General features: G+C 35.0%; 1 protein-coding gene across 2 annotated transcripts in view; it reads left to right on the top strand.

Annotated features, from left to right (window-relative positions):
* Positions 1-18,720, top strand: part of grm8a (glutamate receptor, metabotropic 8a) — a 226,784-nt gene that overhangs the window by 183,069 nt on the left and 24,995 nt on the right. For both annotated transcript variants that reach the window (XM_051107301.1, XM_051107300.1), the window contains exon 7: positions 6,293-6,493. In XM_051107301.1, the coding sequence (XP_050963258.1) occupies positions 6,293-6,493 (201 nt within the window). The remainder of the gene's footprint in view (positions 1-6,292; positions 6,494-18,720) is intronic.

Below are 18,720 nucleotides of genomic sequence, written 5' to 3'. Positions count from 1 at the left end.
TTATTACAACATCATCTAGCCTTGTGTCATGTTGTTTTAACGCTGTGTCGTGCACTTAATGTACAGATGTCTTTTATATTTCTGTGAGACCAAATTCTGCACGGTGATGGACTTGCTTTAACTTTAAAGGCTGGTAGATGTAATATGCGTAGGAAAATGGAAATGGAGAAAACAAGATGATGATTCAGATTTTGCCTGCTTTCCTGCTTTGAGGCATAAAAATTATACTAAGTTCATAAACACCACCAATAATTCTAATGTAATGCATTAAGATGTTTTCAGTTATTTATTTATTTTGTAATTTACATATTTTATACTTCATTTTTTACTGTTATAATAAAAATGTAACACAGATTTTATTTGTAAAATAAAATAATAAATTGAAGGTAGTGCCAAAATTATTTGACTTATTATTATTTTGTTTTATTTTACATTGTATTATTTCATTTTTATTAATTTTGTTTTATATTTTATTTTTTAGGATGAATTTGATTAATTTTAGCAATAATTTTGATTTTTTATCATGTTTTATTGTACATTTTATTTTTTTAATAAAATACTAAATTAAAGGTAGTGCCTCAAATACTACAATGATGTATCAATACTTATTTAAATATTATACAGTTAAGATATTTAATATTTATATAAACTTACATTAATATTACTGTTCATATAGATTAATTATTTTGTCATTGTTTCATTTTGTTTTGTTTTATTTTAGATTTTATTTTATCATTTAATTTTTATTAATTTAGTTTTATTTTAAATTTTTTTATTTAATTTTAATTTATTTATTTTAGATTTTATTTTTTATCATTTATTTTATTTTTGATATTTTGTCATATTTGTATTTTGACATATTTTATATATATACATAATTAAATAAAATAATACATTGAAGGTAATGCCACAAATACTAAAATGATGTATCAATACTTTATTATATATTATTAAATAATATTATATAGTTAAGATATTTAGTATTTATATAAATCTATATTATTATTAATGTTCACAAAGATTTATTATTTTGTCATTGCATTTTTTGTTTTATTTTATATTTTATCATTTTAATTTTAATTTGTTATATTATATATTTTTCATATTGTGTCATTTAAATTATATTATTTAATTTTTAAAATGTATTTTAGATGTTATTTTATTTTATTTTATAACAATGGGAAACTGAGGTGGGGATGTGCTTTTACCGGCAAAAAAAATCTTTTACATATTTCTCTCATTTTCTTCTTTAGATTTTGTGGTCTAATATGAGTTGTTTCATGAGGTTCCTCCCCATTTGTGCTTTGCTCATAACTTTTCTTTTTTATTTCACCATATCGCCTCGTGCACTGAAAGCAATGAATCTGCTCTCTCTATCTGTGAGATTCGTCTGCACCGCTGTGCAATTTATTACCCTGACTGAGTCGTAATTAAAACCCAGCGTCCTCAGTTGGGACTCGCACCTCGCCGCGGCTCTGCCGAAACAGGAAGTCTAAATAAGTGCGCGACCATGACTTCCCGTGCAGACGCCACACCTGGCTGCTCCGGCTGACGAAACGAATCCGGCTGTTGTTAGATTGGTGTCAAGAGCCCAGCTGGTCTCGCCTTCCCAGCAAGCCCTGGAGAGCGCAAGGTGGCAGAACCTCAGCCGCAGCTCTTAATGCGATTTCACGCTCCGTCTTATTGCCAACAATAAGACTAGTCTCTAGTGCCGCGCGTGCCTCGACTCTTTCTTCCACGAGCCGAGCGCTTACACAAAGACTAACCTGCTGAAAATTATAGAGGGGAGAACGGTTCGAAATAAAATAACTGATGTCAGGATGTGTTTAGCCTTTCCTCAAATAAATCAGAGCTGCTTAAAGACACGTATTGGAGCGGTGACAGCAAACAGGACCGCTGCGTGAGCCGTAATGACTCGGGGAAAGAGGGCATGGGGTCTCGGACAGCATGAGTGTCAGTCTCATTTTGAAGTTCAGGAATCCCATCAGCTTGGAGAAATTGCAGTGATGGCTTCAGAAATGTGCTCCTCAATGGCAAACAGGATCGGCTGTCTAAAACCCAGTCAGACACATTGGCTTCTTGGGTTGTTTTGCAGCGGCCGCAGGCAGACTCCTCATTCTGTGCCTTTTCGGTGTGATTTTAAAGTACTTCCTCTTGCGTATAATGTTACTAAAAATTGCTAAATTACTGCATTTAAATATAACTTGAGATATTATAATGTATGGAGGAATACGATGCTTGTGAAGTTGAAAAACTGTAGAAATACTGTAGAAATAGAATGAATTGCTGGTGTGTACTTACATATTTACATATTTAATCTTCACTTATTCATTTTTTTAAATCGAATTATCCCCTGCTGGCAAAAAGACAAATAAATAAATAAAATAAATAAATAAATAAATAATAAAAAAAAAGATAAAAGCAATAAAATGCTTTGTGATGCTTCTTGAAAAGATAGTAATGTCATATTTATATGTGAATTAATATATTATGTATAAAACATTTCTTTTAATGACAAGATTTTTAATTTTTTAACACAGTTGACTAATTTAATTTTTTAATATTTTATCTATAATTATATACAAATAATTCTAAATAGAGATCTTGCTAATTAATCTTCTAAATATTTCATTTTATTTTAATTTACCAGGGTTTACAAACTAGGGGCAATGCTATATATATATATATATATATATATATATATATATATATAATAGAAATAGAGATTTTTTTTTTTTTACTAATATATATATATATATATATATATATATACAAAAATATTTTGATTTAAATGTCAATACTTGACACCATTAATAAATTACAATATTAATGTTAATGTTTCTTTATGCATAATAATATTAACAATTTATACATGAAAATATTTAGATTTCATATAAATGACTATATTATTTTATACAGTAAGTAGAAGGAACATAAGGAAGGCACAGTTACAAGGCACAGGCACAAGAATATATAAAATATAATTACATAATTATATAAAAAGAATTAGAAATAGAGATCTTGCAGATGACGCTTCAAAATATAATTTAATTTAATTTAATTTTTAATTTAATTTAATTTAATTTAATTTAATTTAATTTAATTTAATTTAAATTTTAATTTAATTTAATTTTACCAGGGTTGAAAAACTGGGAACAAAGTTCCAAATAATTTAATATTAATATTTCTTTATGCATAATAATATATACAGTAATAAATCATAATAAATACAGTTTATATATGAAAATATTTACATTTCATCTAAATGACTATATTTGTTTATATAGTAAGTATAAGGAACATAAGGAGGGCACAGGCCACAAAAACTCATGGTATGTATGAATGAATGAATCAATGAATGAATAATTATATAAAAAATAATTATAGAATTGTATAAAAATAATTTGAAATAGAGATCTTGCTAATTCATCTTCAAAATATTTTATTTTATTTTATTTTATTTTATTTTATTTTATTTTATTTTATTTTATTTTATTTTATTTTATTTTATTTTATTTTACCAGAGTTGACAAACTAGGGACAAATCTCCCAATATTTTAGAGATATTTTTACAAATATACAAAAATATTTTGATTTAAATGTCAACATTTGACAAATATTGAAATGAATATTGGTTATTATATTAATATTAACATGTATATGTATTAATATTAATGTTTATACATAACAATTTTAATACAGTTTATATATGAAAATATTTACATTTCATCTGAATAACTATATTTGTTTATACAGTAAGTAGAAGAAACATAAGGAGGGCACCAGCCAAAAAAACCCCTGAATGAAGGAAGTCTGGATTTTGAAGTGTTTATATATTTTTTACACATACATGTATACAGTACGAAGGCCACACCTTTCACCTGTTTTGCAAAACGGCTGATACTGATCATTAGTTTGCAGATGCAGTGATCTATTTCTTATTATAGCTTTAAAACAGCCCTGAATGCTTCAGTTCAAGTCTTGTTGTTGACAAAGACAGGTACTGATGTTTTTCCAAGCTTGGCTTGAGTAATGCTGTCAGATGTGCATATATTATGTAGTCGAAGTGTCCTCATTAGCATAAGATAGCATATAGAATGGTGATTATTGTCTCAACATTGGCACACAGAGGAATAACTCAGAGTGAGAGAAAGAAAAGTTGGAAGCCGGACAATTTGTGCATATTCATGACACTGCCAGTCATTACAATCCGCTCTGAATTCAAGCCACATAACATTCTTTGTATATGATACTGTCAGCCTGCTACAAAACTATGGAGAGAGGAAAAGTATTTAGTCTTTAGAACAGCATAGTTCTCCAGAGATGGAAGGGAAAGCGAACAGGTCGTCAACTGTAGGGAGGGAATTTAATTTGCGCCACTAATTGACATTTAATTTCGACCTTGTTGGTCTCATTAAGCTGTCTGTCATCTGTGCTGTCATCAATCACTCAATAAGCATCAGTTTGTTTCCTCTCCTGCTCAACAGGGACGCAGAAAAGCCTGCACACATAAAAACAGGACATTGTTGTATGATTATTTTATTATCACTCAAAGCCCCTCAGCTCCGGCTCTGAATCGAGGCGGCGTGTGAACTTGTGTATCGTGGCACTGCTGGTATTGACTGTTTATGAGTAATCGCTCATGTTTGTGTGTTTCCTCATTTGTAAGTCGCTTTGGATGAAAGCATCTGCTGAATGAATAAATTTGCGACAAACAAAAGCCAAACGCTGTTGTATTCATGGATGATAGAATACTAGCTTGCTATTTACTGAATGCTGCAATATTATTATATTACAATATAATATAATATAATATAATATAATATAATATAATATAATATAATATTATTTTCTATTCTATTATGTGTTTTATGTACACGTGTGTGTGCAACTTCTGGTATGAAAAATGTAAAAAAAAAAAAAAAAAAAAAAAAAAAAAAAAGTTAAATATACTTGTATATATTTTTTATTTATATTTTATATATATTAATTATATATTTATATTATATTCAGATTTGTATTATTGTTTTACATTTATTGTTTATAATTTTATTGCATCCTTAGTGTTTATATTATGTATTACTTATTTTAAATATTCAAATCTAGTATTATTCATTTTTGCCAAATGTTAAAAATGTAAAATATATTTTAACTGTATATTTTAATGATATTAGATTATTAGATATGTATGTATATTTAGGTTTGTATTATTCTACAAAGTGTATTATTGCTATTTTATATTACTTCATATATTTATATTTGTGTGTGTGTGAGCTTTTGGTATGTAAAATGTTAAATGTAATATTATTTTATAATTTATTTTAAATATTTTTATTTATATTCAGCAATAAATTTTTAAAAAAAAAAAATTATTACATTATTTTTGTGTGTGTGTGAGCTTTTGGTATGTAAAATGTTAAATGTACTTTATATAATTTATTTGTGTTTTATTTATATTCTATATATATATATATTTATATATATATCGCTTTCCGCACATAGCTCATGACTTTGCTTGTGAATGGACTGTCACTGTGGAGGTGTGACCACAAATAAACCTGATGTTCACCTTGTTTTGACACTGGGAGTCAGTTTTCTCTGGCCTGTTGTTCTGTGAGTCCTATTAATCACACTGTTCAGGTCGGGTAATCCATCTAGTTTTTGGAAGACGAAATGCATCATTTTCCCATTGCTCTGAAAGTGCTATAAAAGTGGATTGGATTTCATTTACAGGAGACTATTAATTCCTCACTGACAGCAGAAGCGATGGAGGACTCCAGGTCTTGCTAATTCACCTTGCCCATGTTTTATTTATCCTTCATTGTGTCGAAAACCGTGGCGGGAGAAGAAAGATCTTCCCGGAGGCATCCGATGCTAACATACACCAAGTTGGAAAGCGCTCTGATGATTATGAGAGAAATAATCATAGATGCCCAAGCCAAATTCAATTTACGCACAACAACAGCTGGAATATTTGTTCCGAACGGCAGGCGTGATATTACTTTTGCCGTCTCGAGAGATACGGAAGAAAATATTTGTTTGGAAACAACACATTTTTGCTGCTTTAACAGGCAAAACATGTGCGTCAGATGGCCAGCGCACACGCCTCCTCGAGGATTTGATTAGCTAATTACTCTAATGAGTGGCTACATTTGAGAAACATTAAATAGCAATTTATTAAGGAGAGAATTACTGCATCTGCAAGAGTGGATTCTCCAAATTAAACATCTTATGCTGAGCTCTCAAAAGGCCTTGTTTGTTCAAGATGTGTGTTTTGTGTTTGTTTGTGCAGGTCTGGAGAAGGTGGGCCGCGACTCCAGTTACGAGCAGGAAGGGAAAGTGCAGTTCGTGATGGATGCGGTTTATGCCATGGCACACGCGCTGCACCGCATGCACAGGGACTATTGCTTCGGGTACCCGGGCCTCTGCCCCCGCATGAGCAATATCAATGGAAAGGAGCTGCTGGGATACATCCGGAGTGTTAATTTCAATGGTGAGTGCTTGGATCTTCAGCTGAACAACAAGACGTGTTCGCAAACTGCAGGTCTTTCAGGGCTCAGTCTAAATCAAGCCTTGAGTGCTGTTCACTGATATAAGTTGGTCAAGTGCAAGTCAGTTTATTTACCAGTAAACAGTTGTACAGATAAATAGCTCTAAATACCACTTAAAAAGTTTGGGATCAGTAAGGTATTTTTTATTCAGCAAGGATGCATTACAATGTTACAATAAATGAACTTTTTATTTAAAGAATCCTAATATATATAAAGTTTATAATACATTTTGATTTATTTCCAAAATGTATACTATTTATGTGACCCTGGACCACAAAACTAGTGGTAAGGGTCAATTTTTAAAATTTGTTCATCATCTGAAAACTGGCTGAATGAATAAGCTTTCCACTGATGTATGGTTTGTTATGAAAGGACAATATTTGGCCGAGATACAACTATTTGAAGTATCATTAGTATTAGTATTGAAGTATTTAAGTATCTTAGTGGAACATGATCTTTACTTAATATCCTAATGATTTTTGGCATAAAAGAAAAATCGATAATTTTGACCCATGCAATGTATTGTTGGCTATTGCTACAAATATATCCGTTCTACTTCGACTGGTTTTGTGATTCAGGGTCACATATTTACCAGACATACTATGTATTGAATTGACTTAATTATATATTTATATTTAGCTCTCAAAAAAGTCTGAAGTTAGTAGCAATGTAATGAAGCGATGTGATACGATTCACGATACTGATTACACTATACGATTTTCTCACATTTTTTTTCAACAAAAAAAAGGCAAAATTTAAAATGTACATTTTTAAAAGACAAAAGACAAAATTTAAATGAAAAACTTATTTTATTCTTCCTTGGACACAATGCTGAATATTTCTTTGTGAACTTTAAAAAATATATGTAAGTTTTAAAACAAACCCAAAATCAAATAAAGAAATAGCGCAAATAAAAGAAATCTTTTTATATAAACAAACTAAGGCTTTGGCTGAGCTCTTTTTTGATTTGAAGCAAAAACAGAATGGTCTGACTTTAATTCTGTAAACTACTGTATCCTACATAAAACATCTGCACGAAACCGAAACAGCAGACGGGCTGAATGAAAACGCAAATTCACTCTTTGCCAGCATGTGGTGCTTATGGGACAGCTGCAATGCAGCGTTTCCTTTGTTACAGCTGTAAACAAAACAGAGCTGCGCTTATGAATACTACTTCAATATGCATTATACAGAAGCAAGATGAAAACAAAATACCATCTGAACTTCTGTGAAGACAGTCAATTTCCCTCAGAGATACATTCATATAAAACCATACCCCAAACTGTATCGCGATTCGTTCAACATCTCAACTGTTTTGAATCGTTGCACATTCGTATACATTTTTAACCGGCTTGGAGTGCATTGTTACATCCCTCAAACTTATTATTTGCTAAAAATGTGCACATTCAAGTTTGCAGTGTTGTGATCAGTTACGAGACGTGCAAGAACCAATGACATCAGAATTAATGTAATTTTTGTTCCAAGAACCAATGTTGAAAGTATTCTCATTTTTTAACTACTCCTTAAAGCCATATTAATGAAAGTTGTTATAAATTATGCCATATTTTACTATGCAGCGCTGTTGGAATGTCTATTACCAATGCAGCTTCTCATGTTAACAGCGCTTGTCTATGTACATATTCAAGTGTTTTCACTCATTTTTCATATTTCTTCCAGCTTCATTCATTAATTCTCACAATCACAGATCGCCGATCTTCCCTTTCGTCGTGTTTGCCATTTCTCTGCCAAGTTGCACCGCGGTCTTACGACACCCCTCAGTGACCCCTAACATCATCACACATGCATCAAAGCAGAGACCGGAAAATGTGAGTTAAGCGCATGCAGGGGTGCTCATATTTCTTCATAATGTGCCATGTGCGACTTAATAAGAGCGCATTATAACTCGTGAGGAGAGAGCCGCGCGTGATTGACTGTTTTCGTTTCCCTCGTGCGCCTTGAATCGTGTTGAAACAAAAGAAGTTAAACATTCTCTTTGAAACCATATCAAACGATTCATTTAAATATTAGTTTTGCTCTGTGCGTCTTCAATACTCTTTCATTTTTCTATCCCCCAACTCCGGCGTTTTGTTATCATCTGCTTATGTTTGCCTTCAAGTTGTGTCATTTGCATAACTGCAGTTGAGCGATTAAGGTGGCGGGGCTGAGTGGGACCATTAAAACCTCATTAATTCGCTTTCTTGCGGGCAATGCAACCTGGGTTATTTGTTCCACCACCTTGCATTCCTCATCGACTTTGTTTGAAGTGAAAGACAGATATGGAAAATTCACTGACAGCGTGTGCATTCGTGGATGTGACCAGAAAGAGACCTGGTTGCTGTTATTCTGCTGTGTAGGTATGGCATGTATCGATTGCACTTTTTGATGAAGTAATCATTTTAGATTTAAAATTGTGATGTGCGGCCAATAATTTGAGGAAAACCATTTTATTTTCATGAGCAGCAAATCAGCATATTAGAATGATTTCTGAAGGATCATGTGACACTGAAGACTGGAGTATAATGATTAAAATTCAGCTTGTCATTAAAGAAATAAATTAAAATTTTAAGTATATTCACATAGAAAACATTGAAAGTCCATTCACAATAAAAAGTAAAAATAAAAAAACAATTTTTATCTAACAGTTTTGGCTTTTTTTCTAAACCATAAAACATTTTTGTTAACTATCAACTGAAATTAAATAAAATATTTTCTAAATTGTAAATAAAATGATTATTGTCTTTCTACTTCAAAATTTCATGTTTAATTCAATGTGTTACTTGCAATTTCTGAGTGATGTGCTTCAAAGGAGACAACATTTCTCATCAGATCTATCTTTCAGGCCATAGATGTAGGTGACTTTTCAGTAGAAGAACAAAGAACATTTTTAGCTGAAACCACAGCCCTTGGTGATTCATAAAATGCAATTGCAAATTGCAAAATGTGATTGGTTGCTTTACCTGTCAGTCATATGGCCTCTTGGGCGGGCCTTGGCCATTCAAAGCAGCCAAGGTTCCCAGACCTTCTGCCGTTAGTCTAAAGGTCTGGCTACGCGAAACTAATGTTACTGTCACTTTGAGAGTCAAAAATGAACAAAACTATTACCTATGGCTCCTGACGATACATCAGCATCTTATGGCGTGAAACGAATAGTCTGTGCAAGAAACTGAACATTATTTCCTGTAGTCCACTGCCTTAGGCAAACAGGAAAATCCGATTACTTTCTATGAACTGGTTCTATGAGTTTGTTTCAAAGAACTGGTTCAAATAACCATTTTACCAGTTTGTTTTCATTTTTGGAAGAACTATGTCTTTGAAGGTTTCTCTATGAGATTTCTCTTAGACAGTGGTGAGATCAATAGCTAATAAATGGAGACATTTGATTTTTTCCTCACATGGAGACCCAAGAAATTTCACATTTTCTCTAGAGCTTCAAAAGAGATATATCTCATATATCTTATGAAGTGTGAAATGTAACTGAGAACTCTTATTTTGTCTCCTGAGCAACCTCTCAGCAATACAATTTACCTCTAGAAATAGAAAAAGGAAATAAAAATCAAAATCGTTCCGACTCCACCCTAGAGCATTCTGGGAAAAGGCTATAGCTGCCAAACGCGGCTGTTGAACGATCTCGTGCCTCTTTTTTTGAGCTGTTGTAACCTTTCTCAGCAGCATGAGATGGCCCGCCTGCATGATCCCACGGACCGCTGCAGACACTTTGCTGATATTGACACCCTCCTGGAGAGGATCAGAAACTCCCGCAGATAAGAGTTCCTCAGAGTCCTGACACAAGAGCCTCAAATAACATCATGACGATGCTGCAGTGAAGAGTGAGAGCGAATAATGAATGCAGATTGATAGCAACCAAAAATGGTTGAAAAGTTGAAGATTTTTACAGTCTCTTATGCTCACCAAGGCTGCATTTATTTGTTAAAAAAATATGTATATATATATTTTTAGGACCATTTAACCTTTTCAAATCATGTTTTGTGTATTTGTGTTCAAATACCTAAACCTTTACCAAGTTTTGTACCATTCCGATGAAGTAAAAGAAACAAAAATTTTTTACCAAAAATGACCAAAGAGAACCACATGGTTAATGCATGAATTTTTATCTTTATTAAACTTTGCAGCAGGCTCACATTCATCTCTATTTGAATTATTGTGGTCCATCGATGTGGTTCAATTTCAGTTAATGATTCAGTTTAATGGTTTTGGTGCAGTTATAGCGCAATGCTCTACAGGGGCTGCGTTTTAAGAAATCAGAAACAGAAAAAAAATGTACGCTCAGATTCAAGAGGCGAATCGTGCTGAACGTGTGAATGAATGCTGATTTACATTGCAGTAGATCAACATTAGGCCTATTTAGAGTTTGCTTTGCCTCTCAATGCTGGACACTCTCCATTTGTTAAGATGACAGTTTTATGGTCTGTTGTTAATGGCACGTTACCAGAGCCATGCCTCCCAGACTGAAATCTTCGTATCCACCGCTTCATTCACCAGTGTGTAGCCTGTCCTGTTTTATGTTTTCTTTGCAGGATCCAGAAAAAAATGATCCCTACTGTGAGAAACGGCATTGTAAACTAACCCCGTTAAGTGCCTTCTGAGCACGTGCCACAGAAATGTGCCAGCTGTTCTCAGGCTGAGTTTAGACTAAGGGAAAAAAAAACATAAAACACATTTTCACCTCCATATTCTCATTACCATAGTGCAGAAATGTATTAGAATTATTTTATATTTTATATATTACCATGCTGACAAACTAAAAATAAGATAAATAATAAATAGTAATATATATATATATATATATATATATAATTTTTCATTTTGTAATGCTAAAATTATATAATATACGTTAATTAATGTGAATGCGGTAATGTCAATTTAATAAGAATCATAATGATGAATAATAGCAAAAGAAAACTCAAAGAACATCTGGATGCATCGTGATAATGAGAATTTAATTTTAGAGGTTTCATTTATTTGTCATTAAAAAAAATAAAAAAAACCTTCAGGAACTTTATCTTTTTAGTCTAAAATAAGATAAAATGAGCAATTATGGATTTGTGGTGCAATGTGATCTGACAGGTTTTTGTGAAATTCATCCTTTTGCACCTATAAAGTAACACTCACACAGAGTCTTGTGTTATTGAGTGGTAATGGTTGACGGATGTGCGACGTATTGGCGTTTGGCCATGGCTGATGTCAGCGGGAAAGCGAAAGGTTCCTCATTAAAGTGCCTGAGCCTGCTGATACTGTGGAACAATTACATCTGAGCGCCGGTTGATGAGTTAAGTCACCCGAACTGGAGCTCTCTCATTACTGCCCGTCAATGCACTTCCTCTGTCCCTTCACAGACCACACACACTGCATTAACCGCTAGCCAGTGTGTGATAATGAACACAGTGCTAGCTGATTGTGGCGGGCGAATGGGAAGAAATGGATGAGTGTGTGTAGACGTCCAGAAGAGGCCTTTTAGAAGTGTGAAGGGTTTCAATATGCGCATATGTTTGAGCAACAGGTGTGTTTATGTGTAATGGAATGGATGGAATTTTTGAGTATATGCCTTATTTAATGCTTACACAGTTGACCCTTCGCAAAGACCCGCCACCTTCATTACTGTTGCTATGTCCAGCAAGCCATGGAGCTCTCATGCCACACATCATGTTCGCATGCAGTGAAGAATACGTTGCGTAGCAAAAAGGAAACTGACAACATGCCGACAGACAAGACAGAGCAGGTTACTTTAGGTATGAAACAAAGTCTCAGCTCGAATTTGGTAATTTTTTAAGAAATTCAAACAATAAATACTATTTTGTGACTCTGTGTCATGACAGATCACTGTAGTGCCTGTCTGGCAGATTCTGCATTATGATTGGTCAGATTGCCAATCACACGTCCTGCGAAGTGGATGAGTTGAGATCAATTGAGGATGTGTAACTCCTGGTGAGTAACTGCGTAATTGCTAGACCTTGGATGTTCAGGGTAGTTAAGGTGTTCTAGGTTGTTTCCAAGGTATTTTTGGTGGCTGCTATGGTTTTCTAGGTGGTTACTAAGGCATTTTAGTGGTTGCTAGGTCATTTCTTTGATGTTTAAGGTAGTTAAGGTGTTCTGTGTTGTTTCCAGGGTATATTGGTGGTTGTCTGAGTGTTCTGGGTGGTTGCTAAGGCATTCTGTGTGGTTGCTAGGTCATTTCTTTGATGTACAGGGTAGTTAGGGTGTTCTAGGTTGTTTTCAAGATATTTGGGTGGAACTTGAGCGTTCTTTTTGTTTGAAAAGGCATACTGAGTAGTTGCTAGGTAATTTCTTGGATGTTCAGGGTATTTAAGGTGTTCTATGTTGTTTCCAGGGTATATAGGTGGTTGTCTGAATGTTCTGGGTGGTTGCTTAGGCATTCTGCATAGTTTTTAGATCATTTCTTGGATGTTCAAAGCAGTTAGGGTATTGCAGGTTGAATACATAGTATTTTTGGCATTTGTTAAGCCATTACACATAGTTGCTATATAATTTCTGGGGTGTTTAGGGTAGTTAAAGTGTTCCAATGTATTTTTCATGGTTGCTTGAGTGTTCCGGGTGGTTGCTAAGGCATTTTCCATAGTTGCTGGGTCATTTCTTGGATGTTCAGGCCAGTTAGAATGTTGTAGGATGTTTCCAGGGTTTTTGGGTGGTTGCTAAGGCATTCTGCATAGTTGTTAGGTCACTTCCTGGATGTTCAGGGTAGTTAGGGTGTTCTAGATTTGGTTCCAGGGTATTTGGGTTGTTGTTTGAGTGTTCTGGGTGGTTGCTAAGGCATTCTGAGTAGTTGCTAGGTCATTTCTTGGATGTTCAGAGCAGTCAAGGTGTTCAAGCTTGAATACAGAGTATTTTTGGTGTTTGTTAAGCCATTATGCATAGTTGCTAGATCATTTCTGGGATGTTCAGGGTAGTTAAAGTGTTCTAGGTTGTTTCCAATGGTTTTTAATGGTTGCTAAGGCATTCTGAGTGGTCGCTAGGTTATTTCTTGGATGTTTAGGGTAGTTAGAGTGTTCTAGGTGGTTCCAGGATATTTGAGTTGAGATACTTGAGTATTCTGGGTGGTTGCTAATGCATTCTGCATAGTTGCTAGGTCATTTCTTGGATGTTCAATGTAGTTATGCTGTTCTAGGTTGTTTCCAGGGTACTTTGGTGATTGCTAAGACATTCTGCATAGTTGCCAGGTAATTTCTTGGATGCTTACGGTAGTTACAGTGTTTTAGGTTGATTCCAGGTTATTTTGCTGGTTGCTTGAGTGTTCTGTCATACTGGGTAGTTGCTAGGTAATTTATTGAACGTTCAGGGTAGTTAGGGTGTTCTACGTAGGTCATTGTGAAGGTATTTTTGGTGGTTACTAGAATGTTTTGGGAGGTTTCTAGGCTGTTTGTGTGTTGTTCTCGGTGGTTCCTTGGGTGCTCTAATTCAGATGGATATTCAATATGTGCTGAATCATCACTAGTATGCATGCTAGTATGCCACTTCAAACATACCCATAGTTCATAGAGTAAAGAGGCCCCAGAATCAGTAAATGGAAGTTGATACAAAGGCAGACGTCCAACTTGGAGCATCACTCCCTGCCGCCAAGGGGTAATCGGCAGCTCAGCCACAATTACACCCGCTCCAGTGGCTCCCTACATACGCTTATTTTTAGATTAGTGTTGTGAGATGGATGGAGCGGGAGGAGAGATTGTGGAAGTGTGCATTCAGACGAGCTGGGGAAAAAAAGTGATGATAATTGTGTTGTGTAAAACAAATCCCCTTGTAAGTCGAGGCGGCGTGACGGTGAATCTTAAAATGGAGTGCAGCGGCAGCGTTTAACTCCGTAACAGAGCTCTATCCTTTTCTCAAATGATTCTGCGCTGAAATAATAAAGGAATGGCCTTAGGAGGTGTATTATATCATGTTCACAGAAAGAAATTCTCGGAGACAGACTGAAGTAAGCGTAAAGGCAGTTTGTTTGACTTGCTTTGTAGTTCCAGGATGATGGAAAACTTTTAATATGAACTAGATTTTTTTTTTTACCCTATCTGCCAAATTCACTTCTCGGTGTCTTTTGCATGGTTTCCAATGTGGTTACCAAGTTATTCCAGGTAGTTTCTAGGGCATTTGGTGTGGTTGCTAGGGTGTTCTAGGTAGTTGCCCAGGTATTCTGAATGGTTCCTAGGACATTCTTTGCTAGGGTTTTCCGGTGGGTTGCTATGAATTCATGGTGGTTACTAACATGTTCAAGGTTGTTACTATGGCAATCTGGGTGGTTGCCAGGCTGTTCTATCTAGTTACTAATGCATTTTGGGTGGTTCTTGGGATGTTCTAAATAGTTGCTAGGGTACTCTAGGCTGTTTCTATGGTGTTCTGGGGTTTTCCAAGGTATTCTGGGAGGTTAATAGGGTATTTTGGGTGGTTGCTCGATTTTTATTTTTTAGTTCACTTCAGAACAGGCCACCAGCATTGTATTGTGGATATTAAGTATGTTGCTCAAGTATTAGCGTCTTCATTAGCATCCTTACATCAAGTATTTCTGGGGTTTGTTCAAATCACTAACCCTAAACATGTGCAATAGTAACAGTGATTTTGGCCGACAGAAGCAGCAGGTAAGGCTTGGCAGAAAGGTTAATCCCACAGAGCGCTCTTTTGTTACGTCTGTCCGGTCTCCTGTAATCCTCAATTTCCCGCTGCCCCGGTCCACCCGGAACGCCAAGCTTTGATCAATATCGCTGGATAAATTCAGTAAGCCGCTGCATCTTCTGTGCCACTATCCTCGCCAATCACGACGACAGCATGAGTTTTCTTATGCAGGGAAGGATCAGTTTGCTGTTGCTAGATTAATAACAGAATAATCTACCATCACTGATTGCACACTGCCTTATTTACTTGTATTATGCTGATCTGCAGTGACAACAAGCTCACAGCGATCCTCCAAAAGCTGTAACCACCTATGCCGTTCAGGGAATGATGTTTGCACCCTGGAGGAGAAATGTGAAGACGATGGATGTCGTATCTTACAGGCAGCTCTCTCACACACAAAGTAAACGCAAAACACTCAGCATCTTGGGTTTGCAGAAAGAATCAGTATTTTCCTTCACTTGATGTCTCCTTAAATAAAAGAACAGAGCTGTCTGGATGCCCGCTGCACAAGCTGTTGCAGAATCTGGCTCATTATATTCTCAGAAAATATTGCTTCCGGACGCTTTGCCCTCCTCTGCTCTCACTTTCCTTCATGGTGGGCGAATCAAAGGGATTTTTTTGTGTATAGAAGCGGGAAGCGGCAACTGAGGTCCGTGAAGGGTGCACTCGTGTCTGACCTCCACACAAACGATCCCCTCATCAGCCGCAAGAGCGGCTCACTTGCTGTAATGAAGGGTGGTGATGAAGAAGATGATGGCTAAGTTGTAGAAAAGACGTTTGGCTAATCAATGGCTGGAATCTCAGCTCCTAATGAAAGGCTAAATGTGCAGATCCCAAGCAAACAAAAATAGAAACGTCTTCTTAGTAATGGTTGCAAGATTTCTACGAACTCAAAGCATCAGGGGTGTAACAGCTTTTGAGAGAGAATCTTTGTATTGTAAGAGTTCCGTTTTACTTGGCTGCAGTGGAAAGAAAATAATTGTAGCCGGCAGTGTAAAACAACAATTTTAAGTAGCACTGGCAGTGGACTAAATGAACTATTTTTTTTTTTTTCTTTGGCCGTTCACCAACCAGTTGAGTCATGCATGTAATTAATATTTAAAAGCAAAGCTGACAATACTGTATATTGTGTCCCTCTCAGGTTCGGCTAATGTTCTGTTCAAGATGTTCAAGATTTTTTCAAATGTTCTATCAGTAACATTAAGACAATGTTTGTTCAAAGCCATCTACACTTTACATAAACATGGTTCTATTTTCCTGAAACATTATATTTTAATATATTCTTTTATAAAATAAATGATGAGTATTGTTTGCAATGCCCTTCGGGATGTTTTTAAATGTTGGTTGGACTTGTAATCAGTTCACATAAAAGTCATTACTTGCATCCTTTTTAATATAAGAGACTTTCTAGCTGGTTTGTACACTTTGGCATGTGTTTAAAGCACCATGTTTGTTTTTGGGTGGCTGAACTTTTGTGTTTTTCAAAATGCATGAAGTGTGCATGAATGCATGAAGACATTAGACTTTTAGATTACTAGCCTGGTAGATGGTTTCTTTGTTTTTAGTCTGTTATATATTTGAGTTGTGAGATGTGCATGGTTCATTGTATTTGAGGGCCCCAGGGATAGAGTTCCTGAGCCGTTTATCTGTTTAAGTCTACTGCTTTTCTTAAGCAATTAAATCACATTACTTTCTCTCCCATGCAGATCCTAAAGCATGGGTTTGTGTAGTTTCATTCTCATAATGAAACATCAAGTCTGTTCTGCAGTTCTCAGCTCCAGTGTCCATTTACAGCATTCTAGGTAATTTATCAGGTTTGCAAAGTAAACTACAGTCACCCAGAGGTTCTCAAAGATTGTAGTTTTGGGCTCATATGTGATCAGTTTGATAGGAAGATGGATTTATTGTAATTCATGTTTTCAAGAAAGAGAATGAGAAACAAATCAGTTCTTGAATTGCTTTGTCACAGGATATTTGCTGTCTCATCTAAAACCTACACGTCCTTGTATGTTTTTCTGAAGCCAGGGCATGTGTAATTTAAGATGATGGGTTGACAGTGTCCTTTTCGACATTTTCCGAAGATTAAGGCAGTGTAAAAGATATTAAAACTTTACTCTTTGAAATGCTTAAGGGAGAGTAAATGACTGAATTTTAATTTTTGGGTGAAAAAAGTTTTAGGTATAAGTTAGGTGCTGACATTTCTGTACTTCATTGAGCCTTTTCATGTTTAAAATTAAACTCATTAAACTGATCCACACAGTCTATTAGGTTTTGAGATGTGTCAGTTCACCTGACCTGTAGCAAATTGTTTCCAGGGATTTTGCTGACAAATAATTGTTATTAATAACTGTATCTACAGCTGTTAACTATGTGACGCAAGAACATGTTGAATTTTAGCTTTATTTGGGAAGATGGCATTTAAAAAGTGCATTGTAATGCTGCAATACTCTTTAGACTGAACTGTGCTGCTATTCATTATGTGGAACAACAGGGACAGATGGATTTGTCAGTCCTACCTCATATTTTCCTGCTTATTTCAGTTCTGTGTGGATTTCAAAAGCAAACTGTCACCTCAGATCACCATAAGTTACACAGAAGCTTTGATGTGTAATGCAGCAGGACTTTACCATATACAGTGCGGTCCACATTAAAAGTCTGGGATTTAATATATTTAACATTTCAACCTGGAAATAAACAGATAAAATGTAACAGCCAATAAAATGTAAAATGTTTGAATCATAATTGATTAATTCTGGATAAAAAGATCATTAATTTTTGTGCACTTCTTGACATTTATAATGAAAACATTTGTGTTAAGTTAAAGAAATGTCAGATTTTTCAACTCTATTCTATATGTTTAACAACTTCCCTAAATTTTGATGTGCAAGGTTAGTTACTGCACTCATAAAACTTTAATATGATATGAAAGCCTCGGGGCTTTCAGTAAAAGTGTTTTTACACTTTTTTATTAATGCGAATCTGAGATCATTTGACATTTTTGGTTCATTAATTTAATTTGAAATTACTTTTCTAGATGCAATGTGCATTTTTAGCATGTTGTGGTTGTGGTTGCTAGATTTTTCTGGGCAGTTGTAACAAGTCGCGGTGTGTTTGCTAGAGTGTTGTGTGCATTTTTACAATGTTTTACAGTTACTGGGGTGTTCTGGGTATTTTAGCATTCAGTGGAGTTCAGCTGACACTTTTGGTTTATAATTTTGATCAGAAAGCAGTTTTGTGAATGCAGGTCCAAATTTGAGCCAATTTGAACCAGGCAGGCAATCCAACATCAGCGGTAAAGGTACATGGGTGGAAATATGTGGAGGTATTTTTAAGACTCTCACCTCAGTGAAAAGTTAATTCATTTTGATTACCTTCCTACCTTTCCTACCTACCTTTTTTAAATCTTCTTACATGCTCACAAGGTTGCTGTGATCTTTGCACGTACAGCAGAAAGCTACATGTATTATTTACACCTCTGTGACACCTGATGCTGAACACTATCCTGCAGCACAGCGGTTTGTGTGGAGCTGTGAGA

The sequence above is a fragment of the Labeo rohita genome, chromosome 4, assembly GCF_022985175.1.
Source record: "Labeo rohita strain BAU-BD-2019 chromosome 4, IGBB_LRoh.1.0, whole genome shotgun sequence".
NCBI lineage: Eukaryota > Metazoa > Chordata > Actinopteri > Cypriniformes > Cyprinidae > Labeo > Labeo rohita.
This window is presented reverse-complemented; position numbering and strand designations above follow the sequence as displayed.